General features: G+C 39.2%; 1 protein-coding gene across 1 annotated transcript in view; it reads right to left on the bottom strand.

Annotated features, from left to right (window-relative positions):
• The window catches only part of LOC132815088 (zeta-sarcoglycan), a 461,412-nt gene that overhangs the window by 160,783 nt on the left and 281,940 nt on the right, over nucleotides 1-18,689 (bottom strand). The window contains exon 3 of the mRNA XM_060823874.1: nucleotides 16,918-17,019. Within this exon, the coding sequence (XP_060679857.1) occupies nucleotides 16,918-17,019 (102 nt within the window). The remainder of the gene's footprint in view (nucleotides 1-16,917; nucleotides 17,020-18,689) is intronic.

The raw sequence follows: 18,689 nt of genomic DNA, 5'->3' as shown, positions 1-18,689 counted from the left end.
GTGCTTTTCTAAAAGTCACTTAAATACCCTATCATATCCACCTCCATCACCACCCTGGCAGCACGTTCCACACTCCTACTATTCTCTATGTAGAAAAAACTTGTCTCTCATGTCTTTTTTTGAAGTTTCCTTCTCTCATCTTAAATGAATCCCTTCTAGTTTTAGACATTTCAACTCTGGAGAAAGGTTCTGACCGTCTACCGTATTTGTGCATCTCGTAATTTTATAGGCTTTCATGAATTCTCCCCTCAGCCTCGGTCACTCTGGAGAAAACAAACCAAGTTTTTCTAGCCTTTCTTTATAGTTCATATCTTCTCATCCAGGCAGTGTCCTGGTAAATCTCTTCTGCACCCTTTCCAAAGCCTCCACATCCTTCTTGTAATGTGGTAACCAGAACTGAATGCAGTACTCTACATATGGCCTAACCAAAGTCTTATAAAACTGCACCATGGCTTCCTGACTCTTGCACTCATTTCCTCAACCAATAAAGGCAACATGCCACATGGCTTCTTTACTACCCTATGTACTTACGTAGCCACTTAAAGGGAGCTATGGACTTGAACCTCAAGATCCTTCTGTATATCAATGCTGTTCAGGGTACTACCATTAACTGTATACTTTTCCTTAACAATTAATCTCCCAAAGAGTAGCACCTCACATTTACCCAGGTTAAATTCCATCTGCCATTTCTCCACACATATCTGCAACTGATCTATATCCTGCTTTATCCTTTGGCAACCGTCTACACTATGAACAACTCCACCGATCTTTGTATCATCTGCAAACTTACTAACCCACCAATCTACATTTTCATCCAAGTTATTTATATGTATCACAAACAGCAGAGATCCCGGTAGGGATCCCTTCAGAACACCACTAGTCACAGACCTCCAGCCTGAAAAACACCCTTCCATCAACACCTTCTATGGACAAACCAATTCTGAATCCAGGGAGCAAAGTCACCAAAGATTCCATTCATCTAAATCTTTTAGATGAGCTGACCATGATGAACCTTTTTGAAAGCTTTACTAAAATCCATGCAGACAACATTCACTGCTGTACCCTCATCTATCACCTTTGTCAACTCCTCATAAAATTCAATCAAATTAGTGTCACATAACCTGCCCTGCACAAAGCCATGCAGACTGTCCCTCATTAAGCCATGTTTTTCCAAATGTGTGTAAATCCTATCCCTAAGAATTCTCTCCAAAAGCTGCCCAACCACCGATGTAAGAGTCACCAGTCTATGGTTTCCTTGATTATTCCTATTTCCATTCTTGAATAAAGGAACAATATTAGCTACTTTTCCAACCTTTCAGTTTCACCATTATCTACTTCTTAGTCATGGCCATTCCAATCACCGTTGACCCCTGACTCTTTTGAAACTCTGGTATGTTGCTGATATGAAGATTGATGGAAAGTATCTGTTCAGTTCCTCTGCCATTTCTTGTCCACTATTATTATCTCTCCAACTTTATTTTCCAGTGGTCTGATGTCCACTCTCGTGTCTCTCTTACTTATTAATATATTTATAAAGAATACTCTTGCAATCTTATTTTATATTACTAGCAACCTTACCCTCCTATTTCATCTTCTCCTCTCCTTATTGCTTGTCGAGTTATCCTCTGTTTTTTAAAGACTTTCCAATCCTTTGACTTCCCATGAATCTTCACTAGATTTTATGCCTTCCTTTTGCCTTTACTCAGTCTCTGACTTCCTTTGTTGGACATGGTCACCTCACTTTCCCTCCAGTATATTTCTTCTCTTTTGTGATGAATTTATGCTGCGTCTCTTGAATTATCCCCAGAAACTTCTGCCATTGCTGTTCCCCTATCTTCCTTGCTAGGCTCCCCTTCCAATCAACTTCAGCCAGCTCTTCCCTCATGTCTTTGCATTTCACTTTACTTAATTGCTCTACCATTACATCTGATACCAGCTTATCCCTCTCAAATTGCAGTGAATTCTATGTATGATAGTCACTGCCTTCTAAGGGTTCCTTCTACTAAAGCTCCTTAATCAAGTCTGCCTCATTACACATTAATCAAATCCAGAATGGCTTGGTGAGATGTGCAAATAATGAAATAAATGAGGACTTGTATCAAAAATTTTTAAAAATATATTGTTCCTGAGCTGCAAGATCAATGTTTGTTATTAATCCCTACTTGCTGGTATGGTAGGGAGCTGTCCTCTTGAAGTACTGCACTCCCTGTAGGTGTAGGAACATCTACAGTGCTGTTACAAAGAGAGATTTCAGGGAGTTGACTTGGTGACATTGAAGAACAGCAATATATTTCAAAACTCAAGATAGTGTGTGGCTTGGAGGAAAGATTTTATATATTTTTTTAATATATCTTGTCCTTTGAGTTTGCAGGCTTGACAAATGCTGTTGCTACAATACAACGTGTAGATGGAATATAATAATGTCACTGTTCACCAGTGCTGGTTGGAGTGGTATACCATGTCAATCATGTGTGAGCACTGTCTTGGATGGTGTCAAGCTTCCCAAGTGTTGTTGGAGTTACTCTTGTCAAGCAAGTGGGGAGCATTCAATGACATTCCGGGCAAATTTTGGAGAGTGAGGCAATGGGTCCCACACTGCAGAACTCTGGTTGTATTTAGATTGCTGTCTTTTTGGACAACAGTGATCTCCAGGATGTGGATGGTTCAGATTTCAGCAATGAGAATGCTATTGTGCACCATTGCTTAGCACGTGTATGAAATGAATTTCACCAGCACCTGAGGAGGAGATAAATCATCTGCTGACACTTCTTGCTTAAGTTAATGGCAAATTGGCTGTCATGTGCAATAGCCTGTCCATAAATTGTGCTGAGACACCCATGTCATAATGCAGTTGTGTTTATCAATAAAATAGAGCCCCATTCCATCAATGTATAAATTGTCTGATATCATCACTATTACTACAATACAGAAGTTTGTTCATGGCTCCCTGGGACCTGCCGTGATGACTACATCCTTGTGAACGCTCATCTTCCTGCTGCATTTGACGTTGCCAGATGCATTACAAGCTTGGTTGCTGCCAGACCAGGTTCTGCGCCCATGGCTAATGACTCAATGATACAGCCTCTGTCATTCAGTGAGCACGTGGATCCACTGTAGCCCACTCATTAACTAGAGCCACAGAGCAGAGGACAGGCCTCCTGTAGAGGGGTTTCTGCTGCTGGGATCAGCCGGGGGTGGGCTTTACAGTAAACCCCACACATGCTGCTAATTGTAGATCTACAGCAGGAAAGAAGGTGATGCCGATGAGCTGAGGGAGTGGGAGCAGTCTTTTGGGGAGACTGATGAAAACATTGAGCAGGAGGAACAGTATCTTTGGAATGAAAGAGCACAGCAACATTAAACACCGCTATCTAGATAAACGCAATTGAAAACCAGTTCCAATAGGTGAGACCCAGCTGCAATGATCAGTAATTGAGAGTAAAATTCTGCATGTGACATGCTAGCAGTTCATTTTGATTTTGTGATCCAAGATGCAACTTCTGATTGTTTAATTTTGGGCATTCTGGGTCTACCCACATCACATGGACTGCAGCGATTTCAAGAAGGCAGCTCCCCACCACCTTCTCAAGTGTAGTCAAGGATGGGCTGTCCAGGTAGGAACACCCATGACTGAGTGAATAAATGAAAATAAAAAATTCATAAACAGATCAAGCCCCAGCACTGATCTCTGTGGCACACTTGTTAGATCTTGTCAATCTGGAAAAGATTCCTTGAGACCTATTCTCTTCTTCCTGTGGTCAGCTCATCTTCCATTCATGTTGATTTGTTACCCACCACTCCATGAGCTTTTATTTTCTCCAACATCCTTTGCTGTGGTACTTCATCAATGCCTTTTGGAAACCTAAGTACAGTATAAGCATTAGTACCCTTTTATCCATCACTCATTTTAATACTCAAATAGCTCACGTTATTCAAACATGATGTCTCTTCCACAAAACCATGCTAATTCTATCTGATAATCTTGAACCTATCAAAATGTTCCATGGCATTTCCCCATGACAGATGTTAAGCTTACGAGCTAGTAGTTTCCTGCTTTCTGTTTCTTTTGCTTTTTTAATAAAGGGGTTAAATTTACTTTAATCAAGGAAATGTTTGATAATTAAACTGATTCATCAACAATCTAGGTGGCACTGTGACTCAATGGTTAGCATTACTGCCTGGGTTTGATTCCATCCTCAGGTGACTGTCTGCGTGGGGTTCACACATTCTCTCTGTGTCTCTGCAGGCTTGCTCTGGTTTTCTCCAACAGTCCAATGATGTGCAGGTTAGGTGGATTGGCTGTGCTTAAATTGCCCATAATGTACAGGCTAGCTAGTTTAACAATGGGAATTGCAGGATTATAGACGAGGTCTTCAGATATCAGTACATGCTGAATAGCCTAGTTCCACAATGTAGGGACTCTATGATCTTACTAGTCACTCTAGTTTCCTCCCACACTCCAAAGATGTGCAGGTTATGTGTACCCTGTATTGACCATGCTAAATTTCTGTAGTGTCCAGGGCCGTGTAGACTAGGTGGATTTGGCAGTGTAAATGTGGCGTTACAGGGATAGTCATGACTTGGAAGTGCTGGTGTTGAACTAGGGTGTACAAAGTTTAAAATCATGCAACACTCGGGTGTAGTCCAACAGGTTTATTTGGAAACACTAGCTTTCAGAGCACTGCTCCTTCATCAGGTGGTTATGGAGAATAAGATAACACGACACAGAATTTATAGCAAAAGTTTAATGTGATGTAACTGAAATTATATAATGAGAAAGACCTGACTTGTTTGAGAGACTTAACAAACAATCCAGGTCTTTTCATACATAATTTTAGTTATATCACATTGTATACTTTTGCTATAAATTCTGTGTCCTACTACCTTATACTCCACAACCACCTGACGAAAAAGCAGTGCTCTGAAAGCTAATCCGTCCAAATAAATCTGTTGGACTACAAAATGGTGTTGTGTGATTTTTAACTTTACAAGGATAGGATGGGGTGCAGGGACTGAATGGGATGTTCTTCAGAGGTTCCATATGTAATCAATGGGATGAATAGCCTCTTCCTGCATTACAAGGATTCTATGACTTTTACATTCATATAATTTATGCTTTCCTGTCACAGTCTGCTTATCATTTCTCATATTAATAGCTTTATTCATGGCTTTGGCACTAGATTTATCACATCTTATTGAATTGCTCCTGCTACTCAGTTTAAAATCCTACCTAGTTCCCATTTTGACATTTGAATAAATGATATCTGCTCACATTAAATGACTTAAAAACCTCACTTTATGATCACTGCTTACATCTTTGTATGCTGTGCCAGTGAGACAGATCACACATGACATCGGGATGGATGAGTCTGAGAATTGACTGTCAGGTGGGTGTGATGCAGTCAGAATTACTAAGTCTGGCTGTCACATGATTGGTCAGCAGTCCATGTCTTTTCCTTCTGGCACAAAATGTTGGTGAGGAGTTTGCAGTGTTGACCGGGCTCAGTGCACTTTGTTGTGTTGGATTCCAAGATCAATGCTGGGTGGTCCATCGAGTTTATTCTTATTTCTCCACTTCCTCCCCCTATCCAACTTCCTGTTTATTTCTCCTCTTGACAAGTAATCTGATGGTCTGATGCAAGAGTTGCTGCATGATTGTTGAAGATGTAAGATCCTGCTAGGATTGTGGACTTAAATTCTAGCAAGTACTGGAGGGCACCCTGTCTGTTGCCTTCAATGTGGCCTCCTCTATATCAGAGAGACTGGGTGCAAACCTGCAGAACAGTTCAGGAAACATCTCTAGTCTGTACACACCAAGCAACCCCACCTTCCTGTGATCATCCACTTCAACTCCCCCTCCTATTCCCCCCATGGCCAACTATTCTGGGCCTCTTCCATCGCTGAAACAAGGCCAACCACAAACTGGAGAAGGAACACCTCACCTTCCGCCTTGGGAGCCTACAATCACACAGCCTCAAAATTGAATTCGCCAGTTTCCAAATCTCCCCTCCCCACCCCATCTCAGGCCCTAACCTCCAACTCAGCTCTGCCCTGTTGACCTGACCTATGTGTTGATCTTTCTTTCCACCTATCCACTCCACATTTCCACCAACTTATCAACATCACCTCCTATTTTCATCCATCTATCACCATCCCATCCAACTTTCCCCAGCCGGAGTACTCCAATTTATCTCTCATTGTTTTTTTTTCTGACAGCCTCCAGCGTCAGAAACTTTATCAAAGTCCAATTCTATTATTTCATGAATCCAAACACCTTTCCAATATTCCCCTTCAACTCTCGACACAATACTTCTACTCGTTCTGCTGCAAGAAAATAAAATCAAACGCATTTCACCAAACGTTTCTGACTATTTTAGTCGGCATTAGTTGGTAGTTTGTAAGGTGATATCAGTAAGTTATCATATGATATGTGATATCATATCATAGCATGTGATATGTTTGGTTAGGAGCAGTTAACAGCGGGCACTAACAGGACCTAAAACCATCAACAGGTTCTGGCATGAGATCATTGTTGCTGACTGTCTGTCCCTCTTTCACAGCTATATTCATGCCCAGGTGTCCTTAGAATGGATGTGCATGTTGTCCACCAATACTTTGAGGCATTTAGACAGCTAGCCACCATGGGGTTGGGGTGCATTATTTTCTCTTCCAAACCTATTTTGATTTAGCCCATCCCTCTTTCCTGACCTTCCCATTTTTTTTAGTGATGACTGGCCCTGGTAAGCAGGGCTTGTAATTTGTTACTTTCACTACTGACATGGTTAATTTGGTGATGATTAAATTAAAAAGAGGTTTAAAAAAAGGAAAGTTGGAGAGAAAAGACTTGAAGTGGTTACAAATGTCCATAATACAGATTTGGTATTATATCATAATGGTAGGAAAATCCTTTATATTACCAGCACACTTGCCATCACATAGAAAATCAAGCTCATTATTATTGTATTTTCCTGATGATTTTATTTGCTGAATTTGTTAATGAGCCAGTTACAAATCATAATTATATAAAATGAAAGCATGTGTATTGTCACATATTTTTAAACATTAAGCAACATATATCTAATTAAGAAACATTGCATAATATACAAAGCAACTTAAAGCATATGAGAGAGGAAAAATAAAGATCTCAAATAAAACAATCAGAAATCCCAATGGCTATTATCTAGCAATAACCTAACTGCAGGAGGATAAGATTCCAATTAGAGTCTGATGGTCTTCTAAATTAATGATGTCTGCAGTGGGGATTCTAATCAGGATAGTGCTGGTTTAAATGTTACCATTATTGCTTGCACTTTTCAACAAAATCTTATTAATTTTCACTCTGTACTTCAGAATTGTTCTAGGTCCACAGCGTCAAAATAACATATTTCTCCCTTCAGCTCTATGAAAATCATATCGTATAACTTGAAACTGCTATTTTAATTTGATTGCCAGTTATGATTATGTGTTCTTGTTAAATAAAATTCAATAATGGAGGAGAAATAGTTAAAGATATGCTATTTGATGCAGCACTGGTGAAGTAAAACCATTATAGCTAATAATGTTCATTACTCTCCTAAAGAGAAGTTGTCACTTGATGTTAATAAAAATCTTGCCTTATGATTCATATGTCGTGCTTAATATGATCTTCTTTTGGAAATGTCTTCTTTAATCAAACCACTCAATTGAACATGAATAAATTAGTACATTATCATAATGTTGTGTCTGCTACTTTTATATCGATTCCCAAATAGATGATTCAAAAAGAAGCATGATTGACTTTTTTGTCTTGTGTTACAATGATATTGTATTTTAAGATAAATGAATGGCTACAGCTTTACAATGTAAAATATGGTTAAATGTAATGGTTCAATGGCCCTACTCTTTCCCTGAGCATTTTTGCTCTTTTTGTCAAGCACAAAACTCTATATGTATCAGGCAACTACTCTCCCTAACTTACTTGATGCAGATGAGAATGAACCACTTATCTTGTATGGGCCATCTTGTCTGGAAAAATTCAACCTGTCCACACAGACCTTAAAAACTACCTAATTCTTAGCTACTGTTTAGGAAGAACTAAAGTTTCATTACTTTTGAAGCTGTTATTATTTAATTGTGGTAAGCTTGGGAACAGGAAGAGTCTCAAGTTGCAGCACTTCCCATCCGTTTCGTAGAAATGGAAAGCACTGCTATGCTTCCCTGCTCCACAAATGTAACTTTACATTTTTGGGGCTTTTTCCTCTTCACCATGAAATTTCATTAAGTCCATACAGGGCTCAACGGACCTTGTACATTACATCAGGGTCCCAGAACAATTACAGGACACTGATTTATATAACTTTTTAAAAAGATGCACCTTCTTGATTCTTGGCAGTGAACTGCAGATCCAGGTTGAACTTGCATTGTGGTAGAAAGTGGTTAGTAAATCTACCCACACAATTTAAACTTCTCCACTGCAACTTTCAGCAAGATCAAAGGTAGTAAGTAATACCCCAATTCATTAGCTGTGAGATCAGTTTTGTGTTGACTCTACAGCTTTGCCACCTCTTGATGTTTCCCACTATTGGCTAGTGTGGGTAAACATTCTGTTTAATAGCTACTCAGCTAAACTGTTAACACTGACCAACATTCTGCTGGCAAGAGCATTAAATGAATGTTCTCTAAATTGAACTATTTCACCAAGCTCCTTTGTTTGTGTTATAAATGCATTTAAAATCTTTATTGACTTTATTGGTGTAAAACTGAAAATAAGAATGACACCTGATTTGGACTTACTACTCTAGAATGAATATGGGATGCCAACATGGTTAAAAAAGAAAATGATTTTAGTCCCATAATTGCTTTCTTTCCATATTTCAAACATTCTTCCCTGCTGTGAAGAGCAATGGCTCTGCAAAGCTAATGGAAATTGTTTGGAAACTGGAAACATTGTAATTAAAAACTACCATAAATGCTAGTATTGTAGGAAAACATTACAGTGCTTAACTATCCCAATCTAACAAATGAGTTAATCTTGCAAGATCAATTATTCTTGATATACTGAGCAATCAAGCCTCTTCCCGTGGTCGACAGTCATGAATCACAAACAGAATGCCTTGCGGCTAGTAAGAAATTTTGTTTCGTGTAAGAAAGGAAGACTGTCATTAATTCAGCTCTTTACATAACCAATGGGTGTTCCAATGTGTTTTGAAACCAATGAATACTTTGAATTCCAATTCTTGGTGTAATGTAGGAAGCAGAATGGACAATTTATACAAAGCAAGCTGTGTGGTGATGGACAGTTACTCTTGTTTTGTCATGTTGATTGAGGAATTAGTATTGGCTATTAAACCAGGCTTAACTCTCTTGGATCCATCTGATGGGGTAGATAAAAACATTGGCTTTGCCTCTCATTCAAGAAATGCACAGTCAAAAGTACAGCAAACTCTCAGTCCTCCACAGGAGTGTCAGCCTTGAGTTCTGTGTTGAAGATTTAACTCCAAAGTCTGAGAACCCAAAATCACAGACTTAGAGTTAACAATGCAACCAAGTCCTGGCTGATACTGCAAGATGGATTATTGATAGTAAAGGGCACTCGGGCAGTATTATAACACAACAAAATAAACTGCACAATTGGAATATTTTCCCATTTTTGTTTACAGTTAAAAATAAAGAAGACCATTTCAATATTTGTTCAATGTATTTTTTTTCGTAACTGCTAAACATAATGCAGAGCCTAAATGTGGATTTACAAGTCAGACTGATAGCTTTGAAAACAAGTCAGGTGGCACGGTGGCACAGTGGTTCACACTGCTGCTTCACAGCGCCAGAGACCTGGGTTCAATTCCTGCCTCAGGCGACTGACTGTGTGGAGTTTGCATGCTCTCCCTGTGTCTGTGTGGGTTTCCTCTGGGTGCTCTGGTTTCCTCCCATGGTCCAAAGATGTGTGGGCCAGGTGAATTGGCCTTGCTAAATTGCCCATAGTGTTAGGTAAGGGGCATGGGTGGGTGATGGGTCAGTGTGGACTTGTTGGGCCGAAGGGCCTGTTTCCACACTGCGAGTAATCTAATTTAAAAAGTCCCATAGTTGTTATGTTATTGAGCAAGTCTTCTATTAATTTTGGTCAGCACTTGCTGCACAGTAGTACAGAACAATTTTGAGTAATGGTTCAGTGTGTTTTGCTTCAAGATTCTTTGTGAGATGGGGCATAAGATATGTAACATTAAATATAAATATATAAAATCAGCTACAAAATCAGATTCAAAATACGCAAATCTCAATGCTGAAAGTCAATACTACACAAAAATAAGCATGAAAGCATCTTACTCCAAAAAAAGCAATGAGTATTTGCTTTTCATTCTTGATCAGGAGGAACCGAGAACAAATGGATATCCCCATATAACATACTGTTTTTTCCTGTGAATGCCTTCTTTCAAGATATCTCTTATAAAGTTCTGCATCCATGTTTATAACAGAAATGAATAATGCAAACCTCTTTTGTTGCAAACCCACCCCCCAACAATCGTGCTTACATAGGCAGTTTCCATTAAAAATCAATGAATTCTGAGTGGAAATGACAGAATGTGCAACTTGAAAATAAACAGCAAATTTAATTTGTTTGCCTTGATCCAGTTATTCCTGACTCCCCTACTAAACTGATATATAGCATCTACATTTTTTGTACTACTATTTTATACTACAATTCCATATTGATTTTATGAGAATTCAGCAGAAGTCCAGAAACAGGATTCTATCACACAACAAAGATTATAACAGTACAGTTCCTGAACTTGAGTCACAGTTGTTACACTTGACTGAGGTAGCATGCTGGAAATCCAGCCCTGCTACTCACACATAAAGATTATAAAGATTTTATAAAAGTACTCAAAGTTTCCCACTTTACCACTTTCAGTAGTGAACAAGAATAGCAATTTGCTTTAAGTAAATGGTTTCTCATTACAGAAAACCAATTGTTAACTTGTAACTCTGCCCATTTGAATGCTAAACCCGTTATAGAACTTATCCTACCTAGACATATGAGTAGACCCAATAGGTGTTATGTGTGGAGGGCAAGACTGGGAAGGTCCCTCTTCATAGTATTCACTGAGATATCCTTTCAGTTTGTCTGGACCTGCTACTCCTTGATCTTCTGTTTCCAGATACTTGAATTTGCTTGTAGGAAGAATTGGACAAACAGTTCACTTATTTTATCCAATAAGTTTCTAACTTATTGGTTAAAAGCCACAGCTTACAGCAATCGATGAGAGGCAATAAGCTGGATTTTGCACCTCTGAAGATTTTTTTTAACTGTGGAGAATAGGTTAGCTCTGTCTTGCAACAGAAGAAAGGCAATAAACTGGCTTTCTTCAGGCTTGAGAATTTTCTTACTGCGGACAATAGATTAGCTCCATCCTCTCAGGACGGTCTGCCGGCTACTGAACAAACATTCACACCCACAAACTGTCCAGCTACCTGGGAGACAATTACATAGTTATTGGCAGGCAGAAGGCCTTTTCTATAACATTGTAAAATGTAATCCTTTGATTTTTAGAACTGTCCCTTTCTCATTTATTCCACAATCAAAAATACAGCAAAATAAAAATTATACATTCTTTACAGTGTAGGCAATTGTACAGTGGATCATTGGCATTAAGCTTTTAAGGTCAAATGTTTTTCATGACAATGGAAGATAAACATAGTTAGATAATGAGCATTAATTTACAGGTACACCTTCTCTTCACATGCCAAAATAGAAACTTCCTGCAGGATTATGGAAACTCTGACAAGACGTGTACACAGACAATCTGTTGCATGTTATATATCCACTTAACATCACTTTAAGAAATAGTTGGATTCAAAAGTAATTTAGCATAAATTCATGTTTTCATGAGGTTAAAATAATGAAATAAGATAAAACAATTTGGCTCTTTCAACAATGTTTACAAACTTTGCATTGTCAACCTTGAAATGGATGCTACCTAATGAAAAGTTAAAGAGAACCATCTTATGGAGGGAAGAGAATTTTATGTGCCACCTCATCCCTCCCCCCAAATATTTGAAGGTAAGTGGACATGGAAGCTAAAATGTCTGTCCAGGCCATTGGTTTACTGCCCAATACACAAGCTGCCACTGTTAACAAGGTGGGAATGTAAGATGTCAGGTAGTTTGCTTAAAGTGATTGAGGCCTACACTTTTTCTGCCTCTGCTGCAATAATGGGAAAGCTGGAGCAAAGGAGGTCAGCCTGTTACTTCCACATGGGTTGGAGGGTTGGAACTAGAGGGAGAGGTTGAATAGGCTGGGGCTATTTTCTCTGGAGCATGGGAAGCTGAGGCGTGACCTGATGTAGATTCATAAAATCATGAAGGACATGGGTATGGTGAATAGACAAGGTCTTTTACCCCAGGTATGGAAGTTGAAAACTGGAGGACATAGATTTAAGATGGGAAGGAAAGATTTAAAAGGGACCCATGGGGCAACATTTTCACATAGAGGATGGTGCTTGTATGGAAAAAGTTGCGAGAGGAGGTGGCAGTGGTGGGTACAATTACAACATAATGACTGCTCACATAGCTCTGGGTCTCACAGCACTCATGTCTACATACTCAAACACCTGGCAAATCAATCAATCACACACACACACACACATTTAAACAGACATGTTGACAAGAAATGGCTTTCTGTTGAGAGAGATGAAACTCAGCCCCCTCATTCTCCCTTCTTGGTAGTTATCTCTGAATTTGAAGATTTCCTGACACTTTACAGGTGCTATATTCCTTGGATTTCACACAGGCAGTCACTGAATTTATAACCACAGTTATGTTTGTTAGTGCTGCAGCCCTCATATTTAAAAAAAATGTAATTACAAGTACTAGAAAATCTATAATACTTTGGGATTCTAACGTATCACCACTGCAATAGACGGCAACCGCCTGCATCCTCCCTCCATGGAGGTCAGTATTGAGAAAGCCACATCATCATGGTACATCTCAGATTAAATTATAATGCAGTTCAGCACTTCGATCCTGTTCACCAATAATTTATCTTGCAAGGCTGCTGCCAGGCCACTTTGTGCACAGGGACAGTTACCCATCTCATTCTTTAGTAAAGCGTGCATCTCATGCCTTTTCACACGCTTTCTTAATATTCACTCACTTTACACTTTCTTGGATGCTCATAGCTTCTGTCTTCCCTTTTGTTTTGCACAGGTAGAAAGCCACACAGCTTGTCAAGTTTACCAGCGCTGAACAGTCAAAAAGACAGACATGTTGTTGTAGTACAGCACCATGCTATGCATCAATGTCGTATCTACAACATATGCTACCAGCTTACACAGCAAACATGCTGCACATACTTCAGTCAAATAGCAATGTCAGAAAATCTAAAGGGAGTAGTCCTTAGTCCAGTCACAGGGGACTGTGGCAAGTCAGGGAGTGATGCCATAGTCTGTCAAGGGCATCATTTGATCTTAGTCTAACACTTTGATTGTAGTTGGTCAGCCCCTCCAGGAACCAATGATTGTGCAACAGTAAATCCTGCAGGTCAAGTGCATCCAGTCTGGGGATTATTGGTAATTAGCTGGGGAGCTGCACAGAAATCAAAGGGTTGTTCTGTCATCAATCAGGAAAGGCTGAGAGGTGTTCCGCGTGAATGGACAGGAACAGTCAAGGATGGGAAGGATTGTTAAATTTGGAGGAGGGCATGAATAGAACTCGTTGAGGAAAGATGCTTCATTTAACAAGAGAGTGATAGATCAGAGTCAAATGGGTGCTATGGTAGAGGTAGAGTGTGAGGTAGCAGAGAGAACATGGTAGATTTAACTTTGCAGAGCAGAACATCATTAACTTTCTTGCAACGCTGCTGCATGTTCCTCTGGACTGTGGACACTGCACTGCATTGGGTGGCTACTCCAGATAAGGCTGGCAGTGTCTGGTGGCATGGTCTCCTCTGGCAATCCTGGGGAATATGTCAGCCTTTATCTCCACCACATCAGCCACCAGGACCTCCAAGTCCCTGTCAGTAAAGTGAGATGCCCACTTGCCTCTCTTGGCCATTTTTTGGTATTGTACAACACAACACTGGCAGTCCCTGACTTGCAGTGTTTGATAAGGTATAAAGTTTAAACACCAGGGCCTGAATGCCGCATAGTCCCAATACTGGTGAGCACTTCCAACACTACTGCGTGCAAGATTAAATGAGACCGGTGCCGTGGAGGTTAGATATCCAATTAATGAGGTGAGCAATGGAGAACTGCATTTGAAAAGGAGCCATGCTTAAAGTAAAGGTAACTAGAACCACTCCATTAAACATCCTGAAACTCATGCTCAGCTAAAATGTGGGAAAATCACCTTGAGATTCAACCCTTCTTTTCACCCCTTCAAACAAAATTTTCAATGCTTTATCTGAAACCAGTGAGGCTCAGGCGTTCACATGTTCAGCCAATACTCAACGTAGTGGAACCTATACTGGCACCTGAAAGATCTTTCTCCACTTCCTGCAGCTACAATGAATCTCCTTTGAGTAGCACTAGCAACTGAAAGTATGGAGCCTGCGGATCATCAACATCACAGGGAGTTCTGACTGCATGCTGGGATCATTTAAAAGACCAAACAGCACCAGCTTTAATCTAATGTCTGTCTTACAATGAGGATGTGTAGGTTAATCACATGCTATGATTCCTCTGTTTTCAGTGGTGAACAAATTACTTTCTCTTAAGTCTTAACCACAAAATAATGTTTATTTTATGTGGTACAATGTTCTGTTCCATTACAAATGACATATCATCTTTCTTATTATGAATTGCTGGGAATTAGTTTTAATTTCCATTACTTGGAGAAATGTGGGTGTTACTATACCAGCAGCCTCATTGACATCTTGCTCATTTTCTTTACACCTAATTCATCATTTGTTTTGTCTGGTGAAAAGAAATATAATTCCCTTAGTCTTCCTGAGTCATGACAATAAGACCAAGTTAGAAAATTAACACCACTGGAAGAAAACAAGGGGCAACTGTGCATTGGGTTGGTGGGTGTTTTTTCCATGTTTAGCAGCATTGTTTGAAATTTTTTTTAATATCAAATTTGTTTTTTTTTTAAAACTAGTGTCTTGATTTTGTCTGTGTCTTTGGTCTGAATTTTTATTCTGGAATTCCAATTTTGCATTGAGTTGAATTCAGCGTCAGAGCTTAGATTCAATTAGAAAGCCAATTTTGGGAGCCCCATCTAATTAAGAAGAGTAGTTAAATTCTTAAGCCAGGAGGACTAATGGGAGACACTGAGGATTTAAGGGGTGAGCAACCTTCTTTACCAGATGCTGTTTACATGGCCACTGCAGGTGGTAAACTGTGAGGGCACCTTTGGATGGAGTCACCACCTAAAAATGTATAAATGGTGCAAAACATAGTGTGATTATAGTTGCCAAAGCCACTTGATAACTTATGGCTATTGTTCTTGCAGCCTAACATACCCATGTTGGACTCCTTTGCACGTTATAACTCTGGCCTTCTGAGCCTCTGTTGTTCCATTTGCAGTGTTTTGGGGTAGATGGCATTGTCTGTGCTTTTTTATTCCTGATGAAGGGCTTTTGCCTGAAATGTCGATTTCGCTGCTCCTTGGATGCTGCCTGAACTGCTGTGCTCTTCCAGCACCACTAATCCAGAATCTGGTTTCCAGCATTTGCAGTCATTGTTTTTACCTTGCTCTCCAAAACAATCTAATCAGACTGTTGTGACTTGAATTGACACATTAATTGGGCTAGTTTGCTGGCCACTGCTCCTTCCCCTCACCATTTCCCTAACACCACTTCCCAGGGTCCAGAAGCCTGTTACATGAAAATAAGTTGGAAGTGGGCACATGCCAACAGCCCAGAAAGCCAGGTGACTCACTTGCCTCCAATTCCATCTTGGCAAAGGGTGAAATTTCATCCCTCTGTATCTGTACTCCATCCTTTGTGTTCATGTGTTTAATCACAAGACCATGTAAATTATTCGAGTTGCCATCAACAAAATTCAAGTGATAATGTGAGCTTTCAAGAACCCGATTAATTAGCTTTATATGGCAAAAGTTAAACCAAATGACGCAAGACAATTTCCGAGTGCATCTTCAACAGCTGTTAGTTACCTAAAAGTTTACATACCTATCAACAACTGGGCAGAAACTTCAACCCCAGCTCCTTCAGAGAGAAAATGACTTCGCAGATCTAAATCTCTGCAACTCCTTAGTTATTAAGAGCCTCGATAAGCTGTGCAGATAAACGTTGCAGGCAATTTCCCAATAATTATTTTACTTATATCACTGAAAACCATAGGGGTGTAATTGTCACAGAGGGATAGGTAAGAAATGAGCTTTGTGTTGACAGTTCCCCATACAGTGAGCTCTTTATCTGAACTGAAGCTGTGCTATTACTCACTAGGATCCAACAGTGAAAAGGAAGACCGAGATGTGAACTATTCTCCCTCATACAATGGATGAATTCTGAGCAATGTTGGTGTTTGTCAGTCTGACTCAATACATGGTTCAAAATTGGGGAAAGCATTCAAAAATAAAGGAGAAGAGAAACATAACATTTCACAAAAATAAATCCGCAAGTTTCCCATTGGGTTTTTAAATTTATTTGCGGGATGTGGGCATTGCTGGCTGGCTTACCCATCACTCATTGCTCTTGATGAGACTTTGTTATGATTGGTAGGCTAATTTCTAAAATTTAGTAAATTACATCCTAAAAAACATTTTTCATACCCTTAAAAAACTGCATCCACATTAAGTCAACTGTTTGTAGCATGACTTAGAAAGCCTACTGTTCCCAAATGATAATTAAAGAAGTTTTACATGAAAACTTTATTTCACAATTAACATTATCTATAATTCTCTCATTTCAACAATGCCTGTTTTTATCAAAAAAATGTTGTTTTTAAATTTACTACTACCAGGAACGTTCTTACTTACCTTTCGTGAGTGAACTTCTTTGACATATAATGGAAGGAGGAATTCGGATTTGCCTTCCAGCCGTACCCCTTTATTTGTGATTTTCAGGTTACCCATTCCATCCTGCAATTAGTTAAATAACACATTTAATCAAAATTTGAATGATGAAATTGAATTATCTTTTTATGCCAACAACATCTATCAAGAGAATGGTTCGTAACAGTCCTTGATGAAAAGTTACAATATGCTGTTGCCCCATGTGACTAAGTAACCCATAAATGTACCTTGACAGCCTAGGTTGTGACCATTATAGACATGTTGTTACTACAACATAGTCTAGTTGGTTAAAACATTTTCTGTCGGTTACACAAGATCAGTAGCTGTAAGCCACTATATTGCCAGGAATTACATTATGTCCTGCTTGTTAAGTGAACAGTCAATTTAAAGCTAAAGGGTTAGGACAGTAATGCACAGCCACTGCTTTCCTTGCAATAACAAAACCTTTGAGGCAATTTAACAAAGTAGCAGCTTTTATATCAAGCTCTTCAAATGTTTTTTTGCTGACTATAACTGAACAGTATTTCTATCACTACTTTCAATGTGAATAATATCACTGTACTTTTCAGTCCATTTTTGTCCCAAATTCAAATAACAGCACCATATGCTGCAACAATGGATTCTGGTCCAGAAATGAAATGCTTAATTCAGTTTAATTCAGAAAAATGCAAACCTCTGGTCTAGCTGAATCATTTTCAATTGCTCAAACATGCAGCCTCGTTATGCAAATGTTATCAAAAGAAATAAAGCCTTGCAAACTAAACGATGCCCTGCAGCACACACACAAGCATTGTCATGGTCATGTAGTGGCAATGTCAATAGACAAGTATCCAGAACACTGGGCTAATGCTCTGAGGACATGGATCAAATCCCACCAGAGCAGAGGGTGAAACTTGAATCCAAAGAAAAAAATCTGGAATTAAAAGGGAGTCTAATGGTGTTTATGTAACCACTGTTGCAAAAATCCATCTTGCTCACTAACATCCTTGAGGAAAGGAAGTCCACCACCCTTACCTAGACTAGCCTACATGTGACTCACAGACTTGCAATTCTAGTATGCATCACATGAATTATATTTTTTAAGAAACATAAGTGAGGAAAATATGAAAGAATATGACCATATCTGTACTTACAAAGGTACATTGTTAAGAGCAATGAAAATTTCATTATTCACTATTACCTTACAGATATCCCTTCTCTTGAAGCACAGTTTTTCAAATGATTACCAAATCAATGCTCAGTACAGCATCATAAATTATGCTACTGCTATTGTGTCAGCAAATTATAACTATTCCATTTGTCTCTAATTTCATTGTGACATAACTGACACCCAACTGTTCCACTGACAGGTTTGCTTGCTGAGTGCAGAGAGAACAGCTTCAATTATGTAATTCTGGTTTTCATGTCTCACTCTGCATTTACCTTAATTTGATTCTACTACTCTCAATCATTTCGGTGTTCTGTTCATCATCAGACAGACAAAAAGGAAAAGGAAGTGAGGTAGCTTTGTCAGTAAAGGAAGCAAATTAATGCAATTGTGAGAAGGATATTATTTTGCAAATCATGATGGAGAATCTGTATGAGTGGAGATATGAAATACAAGGGACAAAAAACATTGTTAGAGATTCTCAAAAGGGTATCAACCAGTGGGGAAATTAAGGGAAGGCATTAAAGAAAGAGGCCAGAGATGCATGCAATAAGATAACAATTGTAAACGTGAATGACTTTAATTAATG

Source organism: Hemiscyllium ocellatum, chromosome 1, assembly GCF_020745735.1.
Source record: "Hemiscyllium ocellatum isolate sHemOce1 chromosome 1, sHemOce1.pat.X.cur, whole genome shotgun sequence".
Classification (NCBI taxonomy): domain Eukaryota; kingdom Metazoa; phylum Chordata; class Chondrichthyes; order Orectolobiformes; family Hemiscylliidae; genus Hemiscyllium; species Hemiscyllium ocellatum.
This window is presented reverse-complemented; position numbering and strand designations above follow the sequence as displayed.